The sequence below is a fragment of the Bombus pyrosoma genome, linkage group LG2 (genome assembly GCF_014825855.1).
Source record: "Bombus pyrosoma isolate SC7728 linkage group LG2, ASM1482585v1, whole genome shotgun sequence".
In the NCBI taxonomy this organism is placed as follows: Eukaryota; Metazoa; Arthropoda; class Insecta; order Hymenoptera; family Apidae; genus Bombus; species Bombus pyrosoma.
Window position 1 is genome coordinate 2,515,942 of NC_057771.1, and position 17,939 is coordinate 2,533,880.

At 37.5% G+C, this 17,939-nt stretch overlaps 1 protein-coding gene across 3 annotated transcripts in view; it reads left to right on the forward strand.

Annotated features, from left to right (window-relative positions):
- LOC122572498 (lachesin-like) overlaps positions 1-15,710 on the forward strand; it is a 257,082-nt gene extending 241,372 nt beyond the window's left edge. For 2 of the 3 annotated variants that reach the window (XM_043737499.1, XM_043737503.1), the window contains 2 exons: positions 9,012-9,110; positions 13,451-15,710. In XM_043737499.1, the coding sequence (XP_043593434.1) occupies positions 9,012-9,110; positions 13,451-13,524 (173 nt within the window). In that variant the 3' untranslated portion in view covers positions 13,525-15,710. The remainder of the gene's footprint in view (positions 1-9,011; positions 9,111-13,450) is intronic. The other variant, XM_043737512.1, reaches the window with a different exon arrangement.
- Positions 15,711-17,939: the final 2,229 nt, after the last annotated feature.

A 17,939-nucleotide genomic window follows, 5' to 3' on the forward strand; every position in this document is an offset into this window, starting at 1 on the left:
TTCTATTACCTATAATTATTGATTTTCTATTTTCTTATTTTTCTTTTAACCTAGGACGCAATTTTTTCACATTTCCGTACAAAATATCCTTTTTCGTAAGAATTTTTTTCCACGTTCATTAACTAAAGTAAGAGATAAGTAACACACTTTTAACATTACTATGTCGAACTTGTTATGTTAGATCATTAAACCGAACAAAATATAGATAATAAGGGCGAAGTAAATGATCTTTCAATTTCTATTAAAAAATCCTGTTTCAATCAAGCGAATTCAATCGATGATAACGAATCATCGAAATCGCCAAATTGAATTGAAGTTTAATAACACAAATAAATGAATCACCTACAATACATCAAAATCATAATGCTTTAGAATTTTTTTTTTCATTTCTCCTATTTGACTAAAAACCATAAATTTGTCATCGAACAAATCGGATTACGAATTCCGTTCCTCGGAAAGATTTATAACGAATTGCTTTTCGTTATGATCAACACAAAAAATAAGGGAACAATTAACAATTATTGTTGAATAGAAATCGGATAACCGATTGATCATACGTTTCATCTATTACATTCGACACGTATTAACCAACAGATCGTTGGACAATAACGAAATTATGTACCGCCGCATTAATTACACACCCATAACTGTTTGTCAACGTGACGATTGTTTAATCGAATAATTCAACAAATGGAAACTTAATTATCTACAGTTTCCCTATTTCGCTTGAAAGCAGTTATACGAACTCGCTGATTGCTTCTTTCGCCTAAATAAGAAATATAACATTTACACCTAATATTACACGAAACTGAAAGTGTTCCGAACAGAAATTTACGCTTTAGAGATTAAAGTAGAAATTCTTGTAAGTTTCTTATTGTTTTAAACCGTCTTCTTTAACGTTATTTGTGATACGAACGTTTATTTATTTATAAAAGTTAGAGTATTCATTTTTGCTTCTTCTTTCTTTCTTTTCTCTAATGAGTTTTGGTTCTTTAGCGAGAGCTATATTGTTTTGTTTCAATTACATAAATCTACGCGTATAGTTCACGTTGATATTGTACCCCTTTAAAATAACATTAAACAGAATAATATTGTTTTAATTAAAGACGAATCATATTTCTAATTGAAATAGTAATAAAAAATGCTAACCTGTTGGACGCATTTGCTTTTAACAAAGCCACATTTCTCATCGTAATTTTTCATTGTAAGCGCTAAACAAAAAAGAAAAATAGAAAATAAATGGGATCTAGTATCAGGTCTTCTGTTCTATTCTTCGTTTACCGTTTGTCGGAATTGTGATTTGACACGGTGTTCGACGCGGCGGGGTGACAGGAAACATGTATCAAACGGTAATTCGTCAGGGTAAAGTTAAAATGGCAGATGTAGTCTGCCGTGGTTTCAGTATCGCGACATCTTCCAAACCACATACACTCTAAGGTGTCCTTTAATTCCCTGGGGAACCGTTGTTCGCCTGTAATTCTGCGGGAGAACATAGAGAGATTGGCTTAGTCGCATGCTTGCATATAGATAAAGCGACTGCTATCCTATCGTAAGCTTGCACATACGACGGGGTTGCTGGCAAGCCAAGAGAGAACGTGGCTGAAATGCCTCGAATGCATCAACGACATCAACACCGAGCTGATTAAATCTCTGGTAGGAAATGATCGTTGCGAAGGCGCTTGGCGCCTTTCTGCCGAATCATAATAAGCGACGACATTCCGCTGAGCAGCCAATTTTAATTCCAGCACGTGTTACGCGAACTGGGATTAACATAGAGGAAATTATATTTGTTAAATGAAAAGGAATTATTATAATCGATTATTATAGTTCTCTTGGCCCTATATTGATCTTTTCTACAAAATTGGTATTAAATCCAAGTATTTGTTTGATGTAGCATCGTACAACCGATATTCGATAAATATTTACAGATAGGCAAGGCTCCGAAAAACAAGGGACATCTTGAGGACCATCAATTAAATGACTTGAAATATCGTAAATTATGCACGATCGATAAGGAGCGTGAAATTTTAGTTCAGAAACTACCATGGTCCGTTGACAACCTAATTCCATCGATGCTCTCTGTTATCTTTGATTGCCTGGATTTCGAGAATGGTAGATATCTAGATTGACTTAACCGCGCGTGTACGCACTGTCAACATGTTCTACATACTATTGTGCGTGTATATGCGTACAGATCGGCTTAATATTCGCTAAATGGGGTTGGAGGGACGAGTTCAACTGGGTCAATTCTGCCACGAAGTCGATCATGGCGAACGTTGCAAAATTACATGTCCGAAATACGACGTGGAAATTACTCCTGCAGGCATTACGATGTTTGCATCCACAAATGTGTACCAACATTTCATGTTCCACCAGTAAATTTACCCTGACGTTTTATGCTCGAATAGCGGTTATAATAATAAATCTGTTGAAAAAGATAACCTCTAACGAATTATATAAATACCTAATAGTATATATACGCGATTTTGTAATAGAATTTGTATTTCATGGATATCGAAATTTTAGATACAAACGACATAGGCGATATTATCTTCAGGCGAAGAAGTATCTACTAAAGTGTGAAAGTCTCTGGTTACATAGTAAATGATAATTTGTAGCAAAATTTTTATTTACATCTGTGTCAAGAATTAGTAGAAAATAAAAACATTACAGAACTGATGTAAAAACAAAATTTCATTTGGTTGGTCATTTAAACATATGCGAATATGTAGCATTGTTATAACGTGAATACATTTTTCGCATTTAAAATTTTAAAATAACACGAATACCACTGTTTGCTCTCGTTTGTGAATTTTTTAAATTATTACAATCCATTGATCGGATTGTTACATCTTTATGCCTTTACTTACTTCGTTTCAATGTAATATCACAAGCTGAAAGTTGACAAACAATATGAACGTGTAGCCGATAAAACGTGGAAACCTCTCTTGAGGACCTGTGTCAGATATCTGCATTCGCGGTGGACTGAGCGCCGATAATCTAAACATTTCCCGACATCGAACTGTTGATGATCGGTTTTAATCAGCCGCCGAGCAAACGTCAAGAAGTTCAGGTTCAAAACTTCGATCGTCTTCACCATATTAAATAGCAAAATAAAGAAACGTGACTCGTTTTTTTTTCTTCTTAACCATTAAGTTCTCTCTCTACAAACAGTTTTTGTCAATCGTTTTACTATAAAGTGGCACATTGTGTATTAAAGCGAAACATGGATAAATGTCGAAAAAGAGAGTGTTTTTACTGTACGAATTTAATCTTGGGTATAACGCCGTAAACACTGCCGATGACTCTAATATAGCTTTCAGGGAAGCTACATTAAAAGAACAAATAATCTGCCGTTAATGTGAAAATTTTCATTTGGAAAATATAAATGAGTAATCAAAACAAAGGTGGTAGATCAGTAGATGTTACGAATAACGCTCGACTATAGATTCTAATTAATATAATAGTTATAGCTTCATTTCGTGGTGGTTAAAGTATATCAAACTTCAAATGTTTAACGCGATGGACAACAATTTTCCATAAAATTCACAGTTATGAGTTACGAAAATTTTTTTCGAGACGATAGAACGTGTAGGTATAAAAGACAAATGTAAATGTCGGAAATGGTAGCAAATAAACAGCAGCGGAGACAAAACATATATCACGGAGCTTTTCAATTCCCCTATGGTATATTCTATATTTGAGAAGCTTCACAATTGAAATGGACTGAATCGCAAAATCTACCGATTATCAACACCCACTGCATGTTATTGAGTAGAACACACTCGCAGAGTGGTTTAATATTCGTTAAATGGAGAGATAGAAGCGGTTGAAATACGAGCTTCATGACATGCCTAAATTCGACAACGATTCGCGATATGAATCGTGCACGCCAGACATGCGACGTATGAATTAGAGCTAAATACTTTGAAAATTCTTCGGTATGATTTCGAGTTTCACACAATTTCCCGAATAGTTAAGGGAACTGTACGCGTATATAAATTTACTCACTTGATGAATCAAATTTGACAATTTAAATCGAAGTGTTTTTACTATGAGATGTTCGATTGTATCTCCAAATTTCCATACGAATTTTATTTTCTCATTTTCTTGAAGTAATTTTATATTAAATATTATCGAAAGTGAAAATAATTGTTCGGTCTCTTTATTTACTTCCTGCAGTTATTTTCGAACAGTCGATTTAACTAAACGCCTAACAATTGGGAATCTATCTTCTTCCTGACACAATAGACACTTGCAGGTAAATATCCCTATTTGTCGATCATAGGGTATTAAGCATCGACTTAGCCAGCTGCCTATATAGGCTCAATGTGTACGCAATCACATGCGCATCGATGCTAGCTTAATACTCAGAGTACGAGGGAGGTGGCGGTTCTGTTGAAGCCTAATGATATGTTTATGTCCCACTTAGCTCCCTCTACTCGAGGAGCACGCGTTCAAACGTACATTCGCGCCATAAATATTAGCAGCTATGCCGTTCTAATTTGCAGTCTTGGAAATTCGTTGCATTTCAAATTTCACGCGTACCGCTGCTTTGCAAGGCAGAATGGATGGAAATGAAAGTGTAAAGCTGTCCGCTAATGATCCTGCAAAATGTGCACGGCCGAAACGCTCGTTCCGTTGAATTCCGAATCACTCCGTTGACTTTTTAAATTTCTTCTTTCGTATCGCCTTGCGAATCGAGGTTTCGTCAGAAGACTTCGAACCTCGAAGGGGATTTTGTTTGGAAGGTTGCTACGCTCCCGAGAAAATGAGCGGTATGTTATTCTTTTTTGGTACAGGAGAAAGTTTATACCAAACACCGGTTTGTGGTTTGTAGTCGAAGAAAGAACGGAAAGCTTAATTGCTCTGAACGGTGTAGAGAGGGTCCATGGTGGATCTTTAAAATTTCGTTAACAAGATAATCCCTGTTTGATTCAAAATAATAGTTTGTGGATATGAATAAATATCGAAATGTCGGAGGAATCTTTCTTGATTTTTGAAGTTTAATATAAAAGAACCCAAATAGAATTCGGAAACTGTATCTCTGTTTGGTCATCCAAGCTGTTTCGATTAAAGATGTTTCGATTATACAATTCTTAGTGGATTACACTTTCATCGTAGTAGCTACCTTGACAGAAGGAAAACAATAAAATTTGTATAAGATTGTTAAAGAATGCGTCGTGTAAATTTAAGTCCATCGGGTGTTAGAAACGCGTGTTCGATAATAAACTTTATGTATTACAATAACGAAATATAATTGTCAACAGTCTTATTAGAACGTTGAATAAAGTTTCAACAGTCTACTGCGATTTTTGTCTCTCCTAATAACTACGAAATGTTAATCACCTTAATATGTTTTCATTGTTGACGTATTACACGATTTCGTGCCACCTTACAGGCCATTTACACTGCTTAACAATCCTTGAATATAGAACAAGTTATAATGCCGCTTGCCCCTTACTTTCCACATTCGGCTCTGCTATACAGATTGTTTCCTGTTCCGAAATTTAACATAGTACGATGAGAGAGCTTATTGAAATTCTAGCCAGAACGTTCTCCGCGTTCATTGATAAACTTCACACGGCGCTGCATTTTGCATCGTTGAACAGTGGATGTAGCTTAAATAACAAATTTATGTAAAAAGAAATACTTTTTATGAACTTTGAGTTGTTAAAAGAAATAGGCAACGAAATTACTAAATTAAAGTTGAAGATTTGAACCCTTTCACTGCGTAAGTCACGAACAAGGACATTAATCGTGTCTTTCGTTGGTTAAAAAGACTTCCCAATTTTCAAAATTTTAATTAAATATTTTTTGTTATAATTTTATACTAAAGAATAGTATCTCTCGGGACTAGAAAGTAATTTTTAATTAAACGAAAGCATTGGAGCGAAAAAATTCCGTATACGTAACAGAGTTAATCCAAACTAGATAATCGCCTGAAAGAGTAAAAAAATGTAGAATCGTCAAATATAAGCGCAAGAGGGAGATCGCGAAAACTGAATATGAACAACTTCAAACGTGAAAAAACATGATCAGGATAACTTTAATAAAGAAAATAAAACTAAGTAAAATTCTTCTACCAAAAATATGCGAATTACGAAACCGATTATTGCAAATATTTAAAGTAATTACGAATAAGTAATTTCAAGAATTATCGACAAGCATTCTCCTTGGGCATTCCATGTATACGATACACCACACGATATACTGTCGCCGCTAATGTTTGGTTGAGATTTGCATATGTCTGTCTGGCCTATCCATTCCTCGGTACGCCAATGTGTCTCACCTTGTTGTCCCTCGACGTGTATACGACCGGTTAGATCCGACTCCTGTACTTCTGTATCAGGAGTAGACGCTATTATACACACAGCCGGCGAACAAGTGACTCACAGCGCACGCGTGTGTACCAGGATGATCGCCCATTATCTCGTCCGAAATAGGGTATTGTGCCAAGAGCCTGTTCCTCTGCAAGCTTTCCTCCACTTGCCAACCAGTGCAGACATCGCGCGTTCCTTTAGTCGACCAACTTACAAAATCTAATCACCAGCTCACCAAGACAAAGCGGCGGGTTCGATCAGGCTATACCGGAGGCTTAAGTAGCGACTCTCCTCTCTCCCCCCGCCTCTCTCTTTCTCCCTCTCTCGGTGCTGACAGGGTTTATCGATATTGTTTCGACGAGGACGATTCTCGGGGCCGTAAGTTTCGCCACTATGCTTCTGGCATCTATGGAATTGAAATACGACGAGCAGGGACGGCGATCTGGCTCGTCACATTCGAGTCCGAGCTTCTTTTGGCAAAGAACTGGCTCGGTGGAGATGGTTCGAGGATAGCTCGAGGGTTAGAGCTCGTTTGTATGGGGATCGAAAGCGGTAAGGAGCGCAGGATGGTTAGTTGCGATTGTTGGTACGGCTTCGCGATGCGAGAATTTTAGCTTTTGAATGTTTGAAATCGTTGCGGAAGAGTTTCGACTAGTCAGCGTATTGTCTAACACGTTTGTTACCGGAAGGAAGAAAGCAAAGAAGAAGAATCGACGTTGATGAAGAATTTGGACATGTGTCTATTATACTTCACGCCTCATTGTCATAAAGATGATACGTACCTCGTAGAAAATTAGGTTCCGAAACGTGAAAGGTGGTAGCTTAAAGAGAAGCTTTATCTAATGGAAGAAATTGAGAAAAATGAGATTTACTCGCAATGAAGATAAAAAATCCGCAGAAAATACATTGGAATGCAGGCTTCGTTTACATTCACGTCAAATCTGCATTCTATCAAGTTCCGAGCTGAAACTAATCAAACCAGTTCCAAAATTCCGACCCTAAACGCGAGATTGCGAGTCAGACGAAGAATGTGATCAAGCACGGACACGTTTTTTCCACGCAGGCGAACCCGGTGGAACCAGTCGAAACCAAAATCGGTAACGAGAAATGCAGAGATCCGTGAACGGATTCTGTTGACGTCAGTGGGGCTAGCAAGCGCGCGATGCCCGTCAATGAGATCTTTCCTGCGGGAAATTCGGTTCTCCTGGTCCGTTGGTTGATGTATGCAAATGGAACCCGCGTTGTAACTACAAAATTTCTAGTCGTCGCTGACTCCACCTGGTCGCGAGGTGCACGCGGTCACGAGGATTATACCGACGAAAAAGCTGTTCCCCGAGCGACTTCTCTCTCTGTCTGTCATTCCATCACTCTCGCCTTTCTCTCTCTCTCTTTCTCTCTCTCCCTATCTTTCTCTGTTAGTTCCTCTCGGTACGTAGTCAACGTGTGCTAGTTTCATTACTTGATTTGATCCGGTGGACTGGCCCGTGACAAGCGCGCCAGCGTGAAACGGCTCCAGGACGATGCAGTGGATAAGGGAATTGTGTTTACTCGTAGTTTGCATACTAGTTACCGCGTTTGCCACCCACTTTACGCATAACAGGCCCGTAAACATCTTCAACCGAGGGGCCACTTGAAAGTACTAGTCCCTTTGTCCGCGTTTCCTTTGCACCTCCGGCCACTTCCTTCCATTCTTTAACTCGCCGCGTTAACTCGCCGCGTTCTAATAACTCTGTCTCCTGCGCTTTCTCTCTATTCTATTCGCGTTAACTATTGTATCGAGTCATCCTTTGTCGCTGTTCGCAATTGCTCGCTATGCATTCCACCAGGACAGGATGCTGGCTGGATTTAGATCACAACTGCGGGGAATTATGTTTAACCATGCTTGACAAGAGCGAACGTCTCGTTATCGACTTTTCGCGATCGCGAAATTTTTTCTTTGGATTTCTAAAAACAGGCTATTAAACAATATATTTTCACATTTACTACGTATATTACGACATTTTTAAGTAACCAAATCGTGGAGGTGAAATACGAAATGTAGATGTAGAAAAACAAATGTTTAGTCAAGAATCCTAAAGAATAGGCAAAAATATATTTTTGCTATAATCACTTTCTCAAAAAGAAATGTTTCGAAACGATTTTTCGATAATACTCTTGGATTTGAAATTGCACTGCCAACACAAATGAGAAATAATATAGATAAAAAAAAGAAAACGTAAAATGTATCCAGACTTTCCAGTTCACGGCATACTCACGCGTAATCCGATTTCAACGGATAACAATTTAACGTTTCACGTTTCATCCATTTTCGACTCCGTTTTCAACGATCTCGAGCATATAATAAACAACTGTCTCCGTCTTTCCTCTATATCTCTGTTTCGTCAAATATTATTTCCAACGAAAGTTCGATGAAACACCATGGAGTGGATAAAACGCGAAACGAAACGGGATGGAACGAAACGAAACAGGATGGAACGAAACGAAACGGGATGGAACGAAATGAAACGGAACGGAATGGCCAGGGTTTGTTCGGGTGCTAACGTTAAAACTTTTGATATTTGCATTTAATTTGGCGGCCGCCATATTTTCATTTAAAACGGGTTCCTGGCTACGATACGTGGTTACAGCCCAGTGTAATTTCATTGTATGTCAAGCCCATTTAGAGCGGCCGGTTATTTTTGCTTACAGGTAATAAATTCCAGTCGAACCTCAGCGAGATCGGCAAGTCTGAGCAAAAATCGAGCGACCTAGATAGGAAAAGAAACTACAATTGGACCCCAGACAGCGGTAAGCTCTGTTGTTACGTGCAACAATTGCGAAGTAATTTAAAACGAGACAGCCTGACAAACACGGCTAACATTCTCTCCACTTTCTTGTTTCCTGGTTTCTTTTCTTCAAGCATCGACGATAGCAGTGCTTGACATTGACTTTCTCGACTATGTACGCCATCGTATTTGTAACGCATCGTATAGCGCATGATTTCTTATTATTTGGTTTAAACGAAGAAATGGACTTGCATGCAAATGGTATTTTCATTGACCGGGATTTATACGATTAATATCATCGGAACTGTTAAACCTGAATCTCGTGCTAAAGGGTTATCGCTTCTCGAAGCTTTTGTCGGGAATTCGCTCAGGATTAAGTTCCTGTTGAAGTTATCGTTCTTGTTGGATTAAGTTCTTACAAAGCAAAACGGGAATGAAATTTTGTGTCATACAACTTTACGTGGTTTCATTTTTTTACGAGGAAGTTACTCACCTCTTTAAAGTTTAATTCTGATCAAAGTTTTTAAAGAATATGCAGAAGCCCTATTTATAAGCGTAAAAAATTATAATTATATAGGAATTAGAAATATCTACGAGTAATCCTGTATCATTCACTATAAGCATTCGAAGCAAATTTCCATTCGCACGATAATTACAATGTGGCAAGCTAGTCCATGCCACTGGCAATTTCTCACCACGATAAAGAATCATTCCATTCAAAAGTATCCGATGCCCAATCTACATTTACCCAAGCAGACATTGCCAATATTATTGAAAGAAATCGTCGACTTTCTCGATATAACCAAGAATACCCGAACGGCAATAAGAACGACGATGGTGTCAGTGAACGAACGACAAACAGCGTCTCGCCGATCGGGAATTCTTCCTTGGCTGCTCATTAATGGACAAAGTCGTTCGATGTCTCCGTTTCCAAGTCAGAAAAATTAATAATAACCTCGAACACCGATATCGGACGAGTTTGCCGGATGAGCCGAGACGAGAGGAGCCGAACCGAGAGGAGCCGGTTCATGTCAAAATCGAAGCCTGATATTAGCCATAGTCGAACCTATTGAAATCTAACTTGAATAGTGGCCGACGTGGCAAATGAGTAGGCCGAAGGAAACAAAACCTCCGCAAGTCTTTTGCGAAGTTGCGGTTTATCCGGCATTTCGTAGCGCCACAGTGGCATTTAAATGACAGAGGCTGGAACATCGGCTGCGGGTCAAGCTTAGCACCAGTTAGAATTCCTGGAGGCCTGCGGCATTATTGAAATATTTCTTTCCGAACCGGTACTTGCAATTCCTCGGTCCAGGCTATCTTTCCATCTCGATCCAACCTGCTCTCTTTTAGAATGGACAGAGAGAAGTCGCCCTCCCCTTCCACTATCGATACAGCCGGTCTCTGCTCGCTCTCTGCAGCGGTGGTTTCTTTTTAAAAGGAATTTGCATAATGGGAAAGTGTGAAAATCCGTTTTCTCCGCGGGCTCGATCTCGATAGTCCCGTGGAAGTAGGTAATTTCGTTGGAGGAAAGCTAGAGGACGAAAAAGAGGAAAGAAAAGAGTGGAAAAAGAAGAAAGAGAGTAGAGAACGACGGGAACGCGGCTGTGGAACCGCGTCGCACAAGCTTCCACAACTTGATAAGTACTTCTAGTTCCTTGGTAGCTCGGGAACCTCGTTGTATCGAAGGTCGAACGCGACACCCTCCTCTCCCAGACTACCTTTACGTTAAATTCGTTTTCGAACTGCGAGTCAGAGCCAAACGATATCGAGCTGTTCCGAACTGTCTCGCGCAGCAATCGTCCAACCATAATACCTTGCTAGTTTCTAAAGACGAAGGTTTCATCCGGCCGGTTCTCAGCGCTTTATTAGATTTCGTTATGCATTTGATTTCGTCAAACAAGTCTTTTAATAGATTCCTTATCGCGAATTTGAATGAACGGTTTACTTTTTCGTTTCTCCTATACCATATATAGTAACTTACGTAATGGAAAACCGTACATAACCATTGCCACGACGAAGATAAGAAGACAAGTATCATTATCTTAGCATGTGTATATAGCTGTGCAGATATATAAATTTGATTAAAAAACGGAGCAAGACTTTTCGATGAAATTTTACTCTTGTACCTAGAGTATACGAAATAAAATTGTTACGGATAGGATATTCTGTGCACAGCTATTTTCATGATCAAGAGGATAACGTTGTAACAAAAGCGTTAAAAAAGAAAATCTCAGTGGAAACAAAAGAGTACTTGGTATGAAAAATTGAATAGCATCTAAAAAGAAATGCGATGTTAATAGATTTTTTAAGCATTATTTTTTCTATAGATATATTTCTCAAGTCTATTGAAATATATAGAAGCATTTGAAAATCAGTGGAGTAATTGTCATAGATAACTTATTAATTCACGCGTTGTAAAATTAATAATAAAATCGGAAAAATATTATAAGCAATTAAACAAAAATGTTCGTCATTTAAATTCCAATGTAAAAAAACAACAAATTTAAACGATCAGGAGTACGAGAAACGCTACTCATGAATTATCTATCTGATCGCAGGAAACTCGTGTTTCAAATGAAATGGTTAGCGACATAAAAAAACACATCGAACAGACAAAACGAAAATGTAGAATGGATACGTTAGATTGGAACGAAATGTACAAAATCAACATCGTTTCGTTTATTGACAGTAGTCGTCGAGCTCATTGTTGCTCCAACCTTTTCCTGCTTGCTAGTGTTCAAAACATTGTTTTTACCATTTTAGTCCAAATTATCGTGGTTCTGTCGTAAATTCAATTGAACCGACACGAGTAAATACAGCTTATAATTTCAACATTTTTTAAACAGAATATTAACATTTCTCTATATAATATATTACTAGGGACCTCCGTATTCAAAATATATATAAAACGAATAATGACATGACTGCATTAGCTTTGAGTAACAAAACAATGTGATTATATTTACCGCACATAATACCCAGCATGTGCATGTCTATTTATGAATAAATACATTTTAATATCATTTTCAGTCTTTTTTAAATCCCACTGACTTATATTCGCATAAATAAAACAGAAATTTTAGACTAATGATGATTGAATAATGGTATACAACTTTGCAGTATTAAAAAGTAGATTACTTATTAATCACAAACGACTGACACGAACCTGTCTCAATCAATTGGTATCAACTGCTTTTTCAACCGTTACTTTCGAAACGATCAGACTTGCACTCTTAAAGACCCTAATTCTTCAACAAGCATACATCATTAAAAATCGCGCATATTACCATTAAAAAAAGGCGTGGCTCGATTGGCGGCGCGGGAAAAGAAGGAGGCCGCCGTGCTGCGGTGAAAGCCACAAAACCACGTTGTAAAAAGTCGACGAAGAAAAACAGAAAGGCGAGGCTTGGGAGAAAAAACGCCGGTGCAAAACCGATGAAATGAGGAACCGTCCCAGGAGGGATCCGAAAGGAAAAGGAGATAGGAGAGACGAAGAAACGTCAACGTGGTGACTGTCGAGTAGTCCGAGAAGCAAACGGAAAATGAACAGAAGAGAGCCTGGTCGGAGGATGATTGGGGCGAGGGCCCAGCGAGTTGTTTCTGATTTGTAATTAGAGATGAGTGGGACCAGAGGAATACATCTCCCTCGAAGCGAGTAATGGCTGAGAGTATGGGCCAGGCCAACCGGAAGAATAACCAACTTCCCCTCCCTTGTTTGCCTCTCTTCGTCCACTTGGGCTCGTCTGCTTTTTCCTGCCCGTTTGCCAGTACTCATCCTTCATCGTTGGCGTCTCGTCTCGCCAGAAAAGATGATTCTTCGCAGCTCGTCTTTCCGCCGGAACAACGGTCGGATATTTTCAACGAGAATTTCTTGATTGTCGAGCAACCCTTTTGGGGCAACTGACGCGATTTTTACGGTCCCGATCCACGCCCGCCTACCCGATTTCCTGTGGTTCCTATCTCTTCCTCGGTCGTTTTAATACATCGAGAATGGTGAACTAGGCGTTGCTTCCTTCTTCTTTTTTATTTCTTTTTTTTCACTTTCTTACTTTTCATGGGTAGTTGGAGAAAGAACAGAAAGCTTCTATATTAATAATTGTCGGATTTGCGTGGGAAGATAGCATGATACTTGATTATTCGTAAAGCCTTTACCTTCACCTCCGTAAGAAATCTAGAAATATATCGGACTAAATATATAACAGAAAACAATGAAAACACTGAATTTTCATCTGGCCACATCTTATAATCTCTATCCTAAACGAAAAGAATTGCGAAAGATTTCTAAAAATGAATATCTTACTTTACTTTATTTTCCATTTATTCCTGTAGAAGTTTCTAACGATATCTACATTCTATTTTCAGACTCAGCCGTCAACATGACAACGACTGGACTGCTTCTGATGATCGCTTTGATCGCGGTGTCGATCATTCGATAAGCAAATAGAAATAGACGCGTCGGACGTCGATCATCTGGATTTCATTCGCGAAATATAAAAGAATAAGAAGTCAGAAACCAATACGACTGTAAGAAAGACACAGATGGCACACGACAACATTAGCACACATATATACACGTACATGAGAAAGAAGGAAGAATGACTGAGTAGTTAGTGTCATATTAAAACACGAATGAGGAAAAAGATTAATAATAAGAATAATAATTACGCGTGCCAAGTCAGTGTAGCGCAGTGTCCAAAAAGACAAATGAAATGAGAAATCGTGCAATAGAAAATGAATATCTATCGATTGATCGATATGCACGAGACATGAAAGGTAAAGAAGGGTGGGCAAATCACAAAGTGCAACGACTATCGCTTTCAATGTAACATATTGTATAACGCCAAATGTCGCCACGAAGAACGCGCCAACGATCTCGAGCTCCGCTGAAAGTCTTCAACCTGTTCGGGTTCAAAACTAATCTCGCGGAATTCTATTTTAGAATTTCTTTACTTGAATCTGACTTTTTTTTTTATTCCATACCAGAATAAAACTGGTTTTCTTAAAGTTAATATTTCGTCTTCCGAACCAGCAACTTCAAAATTATTTTCATAATCGATGTTTCCTTCTGCACTGATAACAAAAGAACAAAGACCAGTGATGCAAGCGTAAACTGTCCCCGCCATCGATTTCGTTCTTCTATTTTTCCTCCTTGAATGATTCTCTCCCCCTCTTTATTCTGCCTGCGAAGTGTTCCTTCTCCACCATCCCTTAGCTCAGTTTTTCTCTTTTCTTTCTAACAGCCGTTCCTTACACCAAATCGGGGATCGCATCTGGATAGTTGAGATTAAAACGTCAGATTCGGCATAGAGGACGTTCTTCCATGAAAAAACAAAGAAAAAAAAGAAATGGAGAGTACAAACGTCAAACGAACATCAAATGTAAAGGAATATTAAAGGCGGAATATCATCAATTGAAAATATCTTTAAATTCGAAGGATAGAATACTGACCGATAATATTTTTGTTACATTCTGGTTACATATTCTTCTTATCGAGTATTTTTTATTAAGTTTTGAATACATTTTATTGATTATCATTTAATTTATTTTTCATAAACACGATTAGTAAATAATTAAGGTTTTGCACTCGCACAGGTTCGACGATGTAATTTTAGAATAAATTAAACTAGGGATCTGCGATTACCAAGGAATTAATTAAATGAAGGAAAAGGGAAAAAAGAGAAAAGCGACGCACCGAGGCATTTTTTCGTCATGATTAAATTTCGTTGAGGTGTCCACGTTGACCAGACAGCTGCTCAAATTCTACGTATAGTATCGAGATGAAAGGAATATCGAAACGCTTAAAACGAAAAAAATGAAAAACAGAGTATATATAAATAACGTGTAGGTATCGATTAAGTGACGATGAAAACGTTTAGACATAAAGAAATTTTATTCCTACTGCCGGAGCTTCATTAGTTTTGCATTAGGACGTAAAGCGTTTTTATCGAATCCTAAAAACACCAAAACCCTTTCACGAATAATTTTGCAAGATTATCGACGACGAGAAATACCACTCACAAAATTTCGATTTCAAACCAGCTTTAACCATTGATTGTAATCACGAACGTTAATTTTGACGATTTACGTTCAAAAAAAAAAAAAAGAAAAAATGAAAATAAAATATAAAATAATGTTGCTGCCTGCTGGAGCAATTTTTACAATGGAAATTAATAGCGCGAAATAAAAGGTATCGTGCGGAACCTTTTAATCGATTTTAATCCATCAAGGGCGCTACAACCTCGAATACCCGGAAACGCAAATTAACTGTAATTCCGCACGCATTAAAATGTCCCTGAAAAAGACCTTTTCGAGGAATAGGTATGTATCGGTATTTCAATGAAAAGGAAAATAGCTAAATAATAACTATGAGTAGGAATGAAAATTCCGTTTCAATTACATAGAGAGATTACATATTTTGAAATTCAAATAGTTTTTAATTGTTTCTAATCGTAAAGATAATCAAAAATATCACGAAATATATACATCTGGAGTGCTGCAAAAATTTCTTCAATACGAATTCCTAATATTAGGTTGTCCGAAAAGTTTCTTTCGTTTTATAAGAAAATAATAGACGCACAACGTTTTCATGTTTTATATTATTTCGTCGAATTACGTACAATCCATTTTGTTCTGTTGAGATAAACATCGCGACATTTCACAGATTTGGTTTCACGTTTGTATGAAGGTGCATCGTTATAAAAAACACGTTTGCGAAAGAAACACACTTTCCGGACAACTTAATAGTATAGTTGAGTTTCTTTTAAAGAGTTTAACTACATAAATAAATAACCTTAACTTACAAGATAACGTAAATTAGAGCAGAAAATCGATTGAAAAATTAAACGAGATCCTATGATAGTTCTATCGAACGAACGATCTTTCACAAATCCTCGTATATTACGAATCAAGAACAATATTGACAAAATCGCATCATACAGACATAACCTTCCGTTAATGCATGACGCGATTAATTTATTCACCTGTTAATTAACGAGGTTCGGAATTTCTCTGTAAACGCGCAACACCGCTGCGGGACTGCGCTAGTTTAAAGCGGACTTCGAACTACTTAGGAATATCCATTATTCAGCGTACATCTTGTTTAAAGCAACAGGTTCGAGAGTCCCGTAGCTCGACGCGAACGGGTTAAAGCCCATGATGGATTAAAGAAGGGTAGCTCAAGGATTATGCTGACTTACTATCGGCAGATCTTTAAATTTCGTCATCAACTCAATCTATCGAGCTGCTTTCCAAACAATGAAACTCAATTTCGAACATTCGTGCTTCTATCTTCTCTTCTAACTAAACAATTTCATAATTTCTGTGTAGAAATTGTACACACGTGGAAAATATACAATAGAATAGTAGAGCTGATAGACGAAACTCTTTGTATATAATACTTTTCAGCGATTAAAAGTACAGCTAAATTATTCTCTTTGTTGATATAAAAAACAGGGCGAAAGGGAGAAAATATTTTTGAGAAAAATTTGAAGAAATTGTTCCGAAGATAAATAATACTTTTCTTTTGTGACGAATAAACGAATGTAGATAGCACGCGTTGAAGTTCACTTTTTCTTTCTAGAGATCTCTATCGAACTGCGGCAGATTTGCTTTTCTCGCAAGAATATTTTGATCGAAACAGAGCGTTGTAATCTCTTGAATAGTTTGTATTGTTATTACGAGCCTCCGTGTGTCGATAAAAATTGAGAAAACTACCGACATTCCAATTGCAGATTACGAAATCCCACCCAAAGTATCACGCGAAATAAGCATTATAGAATTCAAGTAGAATATATGCAATAAACACTGAACTGTGCTGATATTGCAGTTTTATTCTTATAATAATATTTATAGACGATTATCAATTATCATTTCAACCATTTTATTTTTAAACAACTCACCTCTTCTTGTCGAATTCAATTGCTTCGAAAAATCCGAAAGGAACACGTAGTTTCAATTAATTCGAATTATCTTCCGTTCATCCTGTTTCGATTTTTAGTGTAATTTCGTGTAATTTAGTGTAAATTGAACGAGCACTTCATAATTAACGCAGTTCAGCTCGCGGCGAGAAAGAAGAAGCGTGATTTCGCGCCCTGTATTCCTCTTGAACTAATTTCTACAGATACAGAGAACGATGGCGCATACTATACATTATACGAATATCGGCCTGAGTATAATAACGTTCGACTCGTCATGCTGGCGGATCCTGTAAATACGAGTACATAGACTAAATAAGTAAATAGACACGGGAAGAGAGAAACGAAACGAAGAGTCCTCGCGATGCTGTTGAATTCGTGACCATTTTATTCGTGCCTCGAGAGTTTACTTCGAGAAACATGGAAAACTGTCGAGAATTTTCTTGTATCGCGACAACTTTTTGTTCTGGTTTGCATTGAATTTAGAGTAAATATACCGAGGCGTTCGGTTAGGAATTGAGTTATGGTCGCCCTCGTACAAGCGAAACGATGCAAGTGACTTGAATTCGATTGTTCTTCGCTTAAAGTACATTGTTAAATGTGAAAATCTAAGTGATATGTAGTTTTCTATAATTGAACAAGAAATAAAATATGGAAGCATCTCTAAAATATCGATAATTATAAATCTATCTAGAGAAACCAATAATCGACTATCAACGCGAATAAATATTGCGATTCTCATTTCATGTGGGGTAAAGAGCTACTCCTTTACAATTATTTCTCAAAGAAAAGATGTTTCATCAAAATAAAAAGTTAAAAGTTTCATGATGAACGTATCATAAATCAACCAAAGTATTTGAAACTAATTAACATTTCAAATTGTGCTGTGAATTTTGAAATGAGATGCATTCGTAGCTTTCATGCGTACATACAGTTTA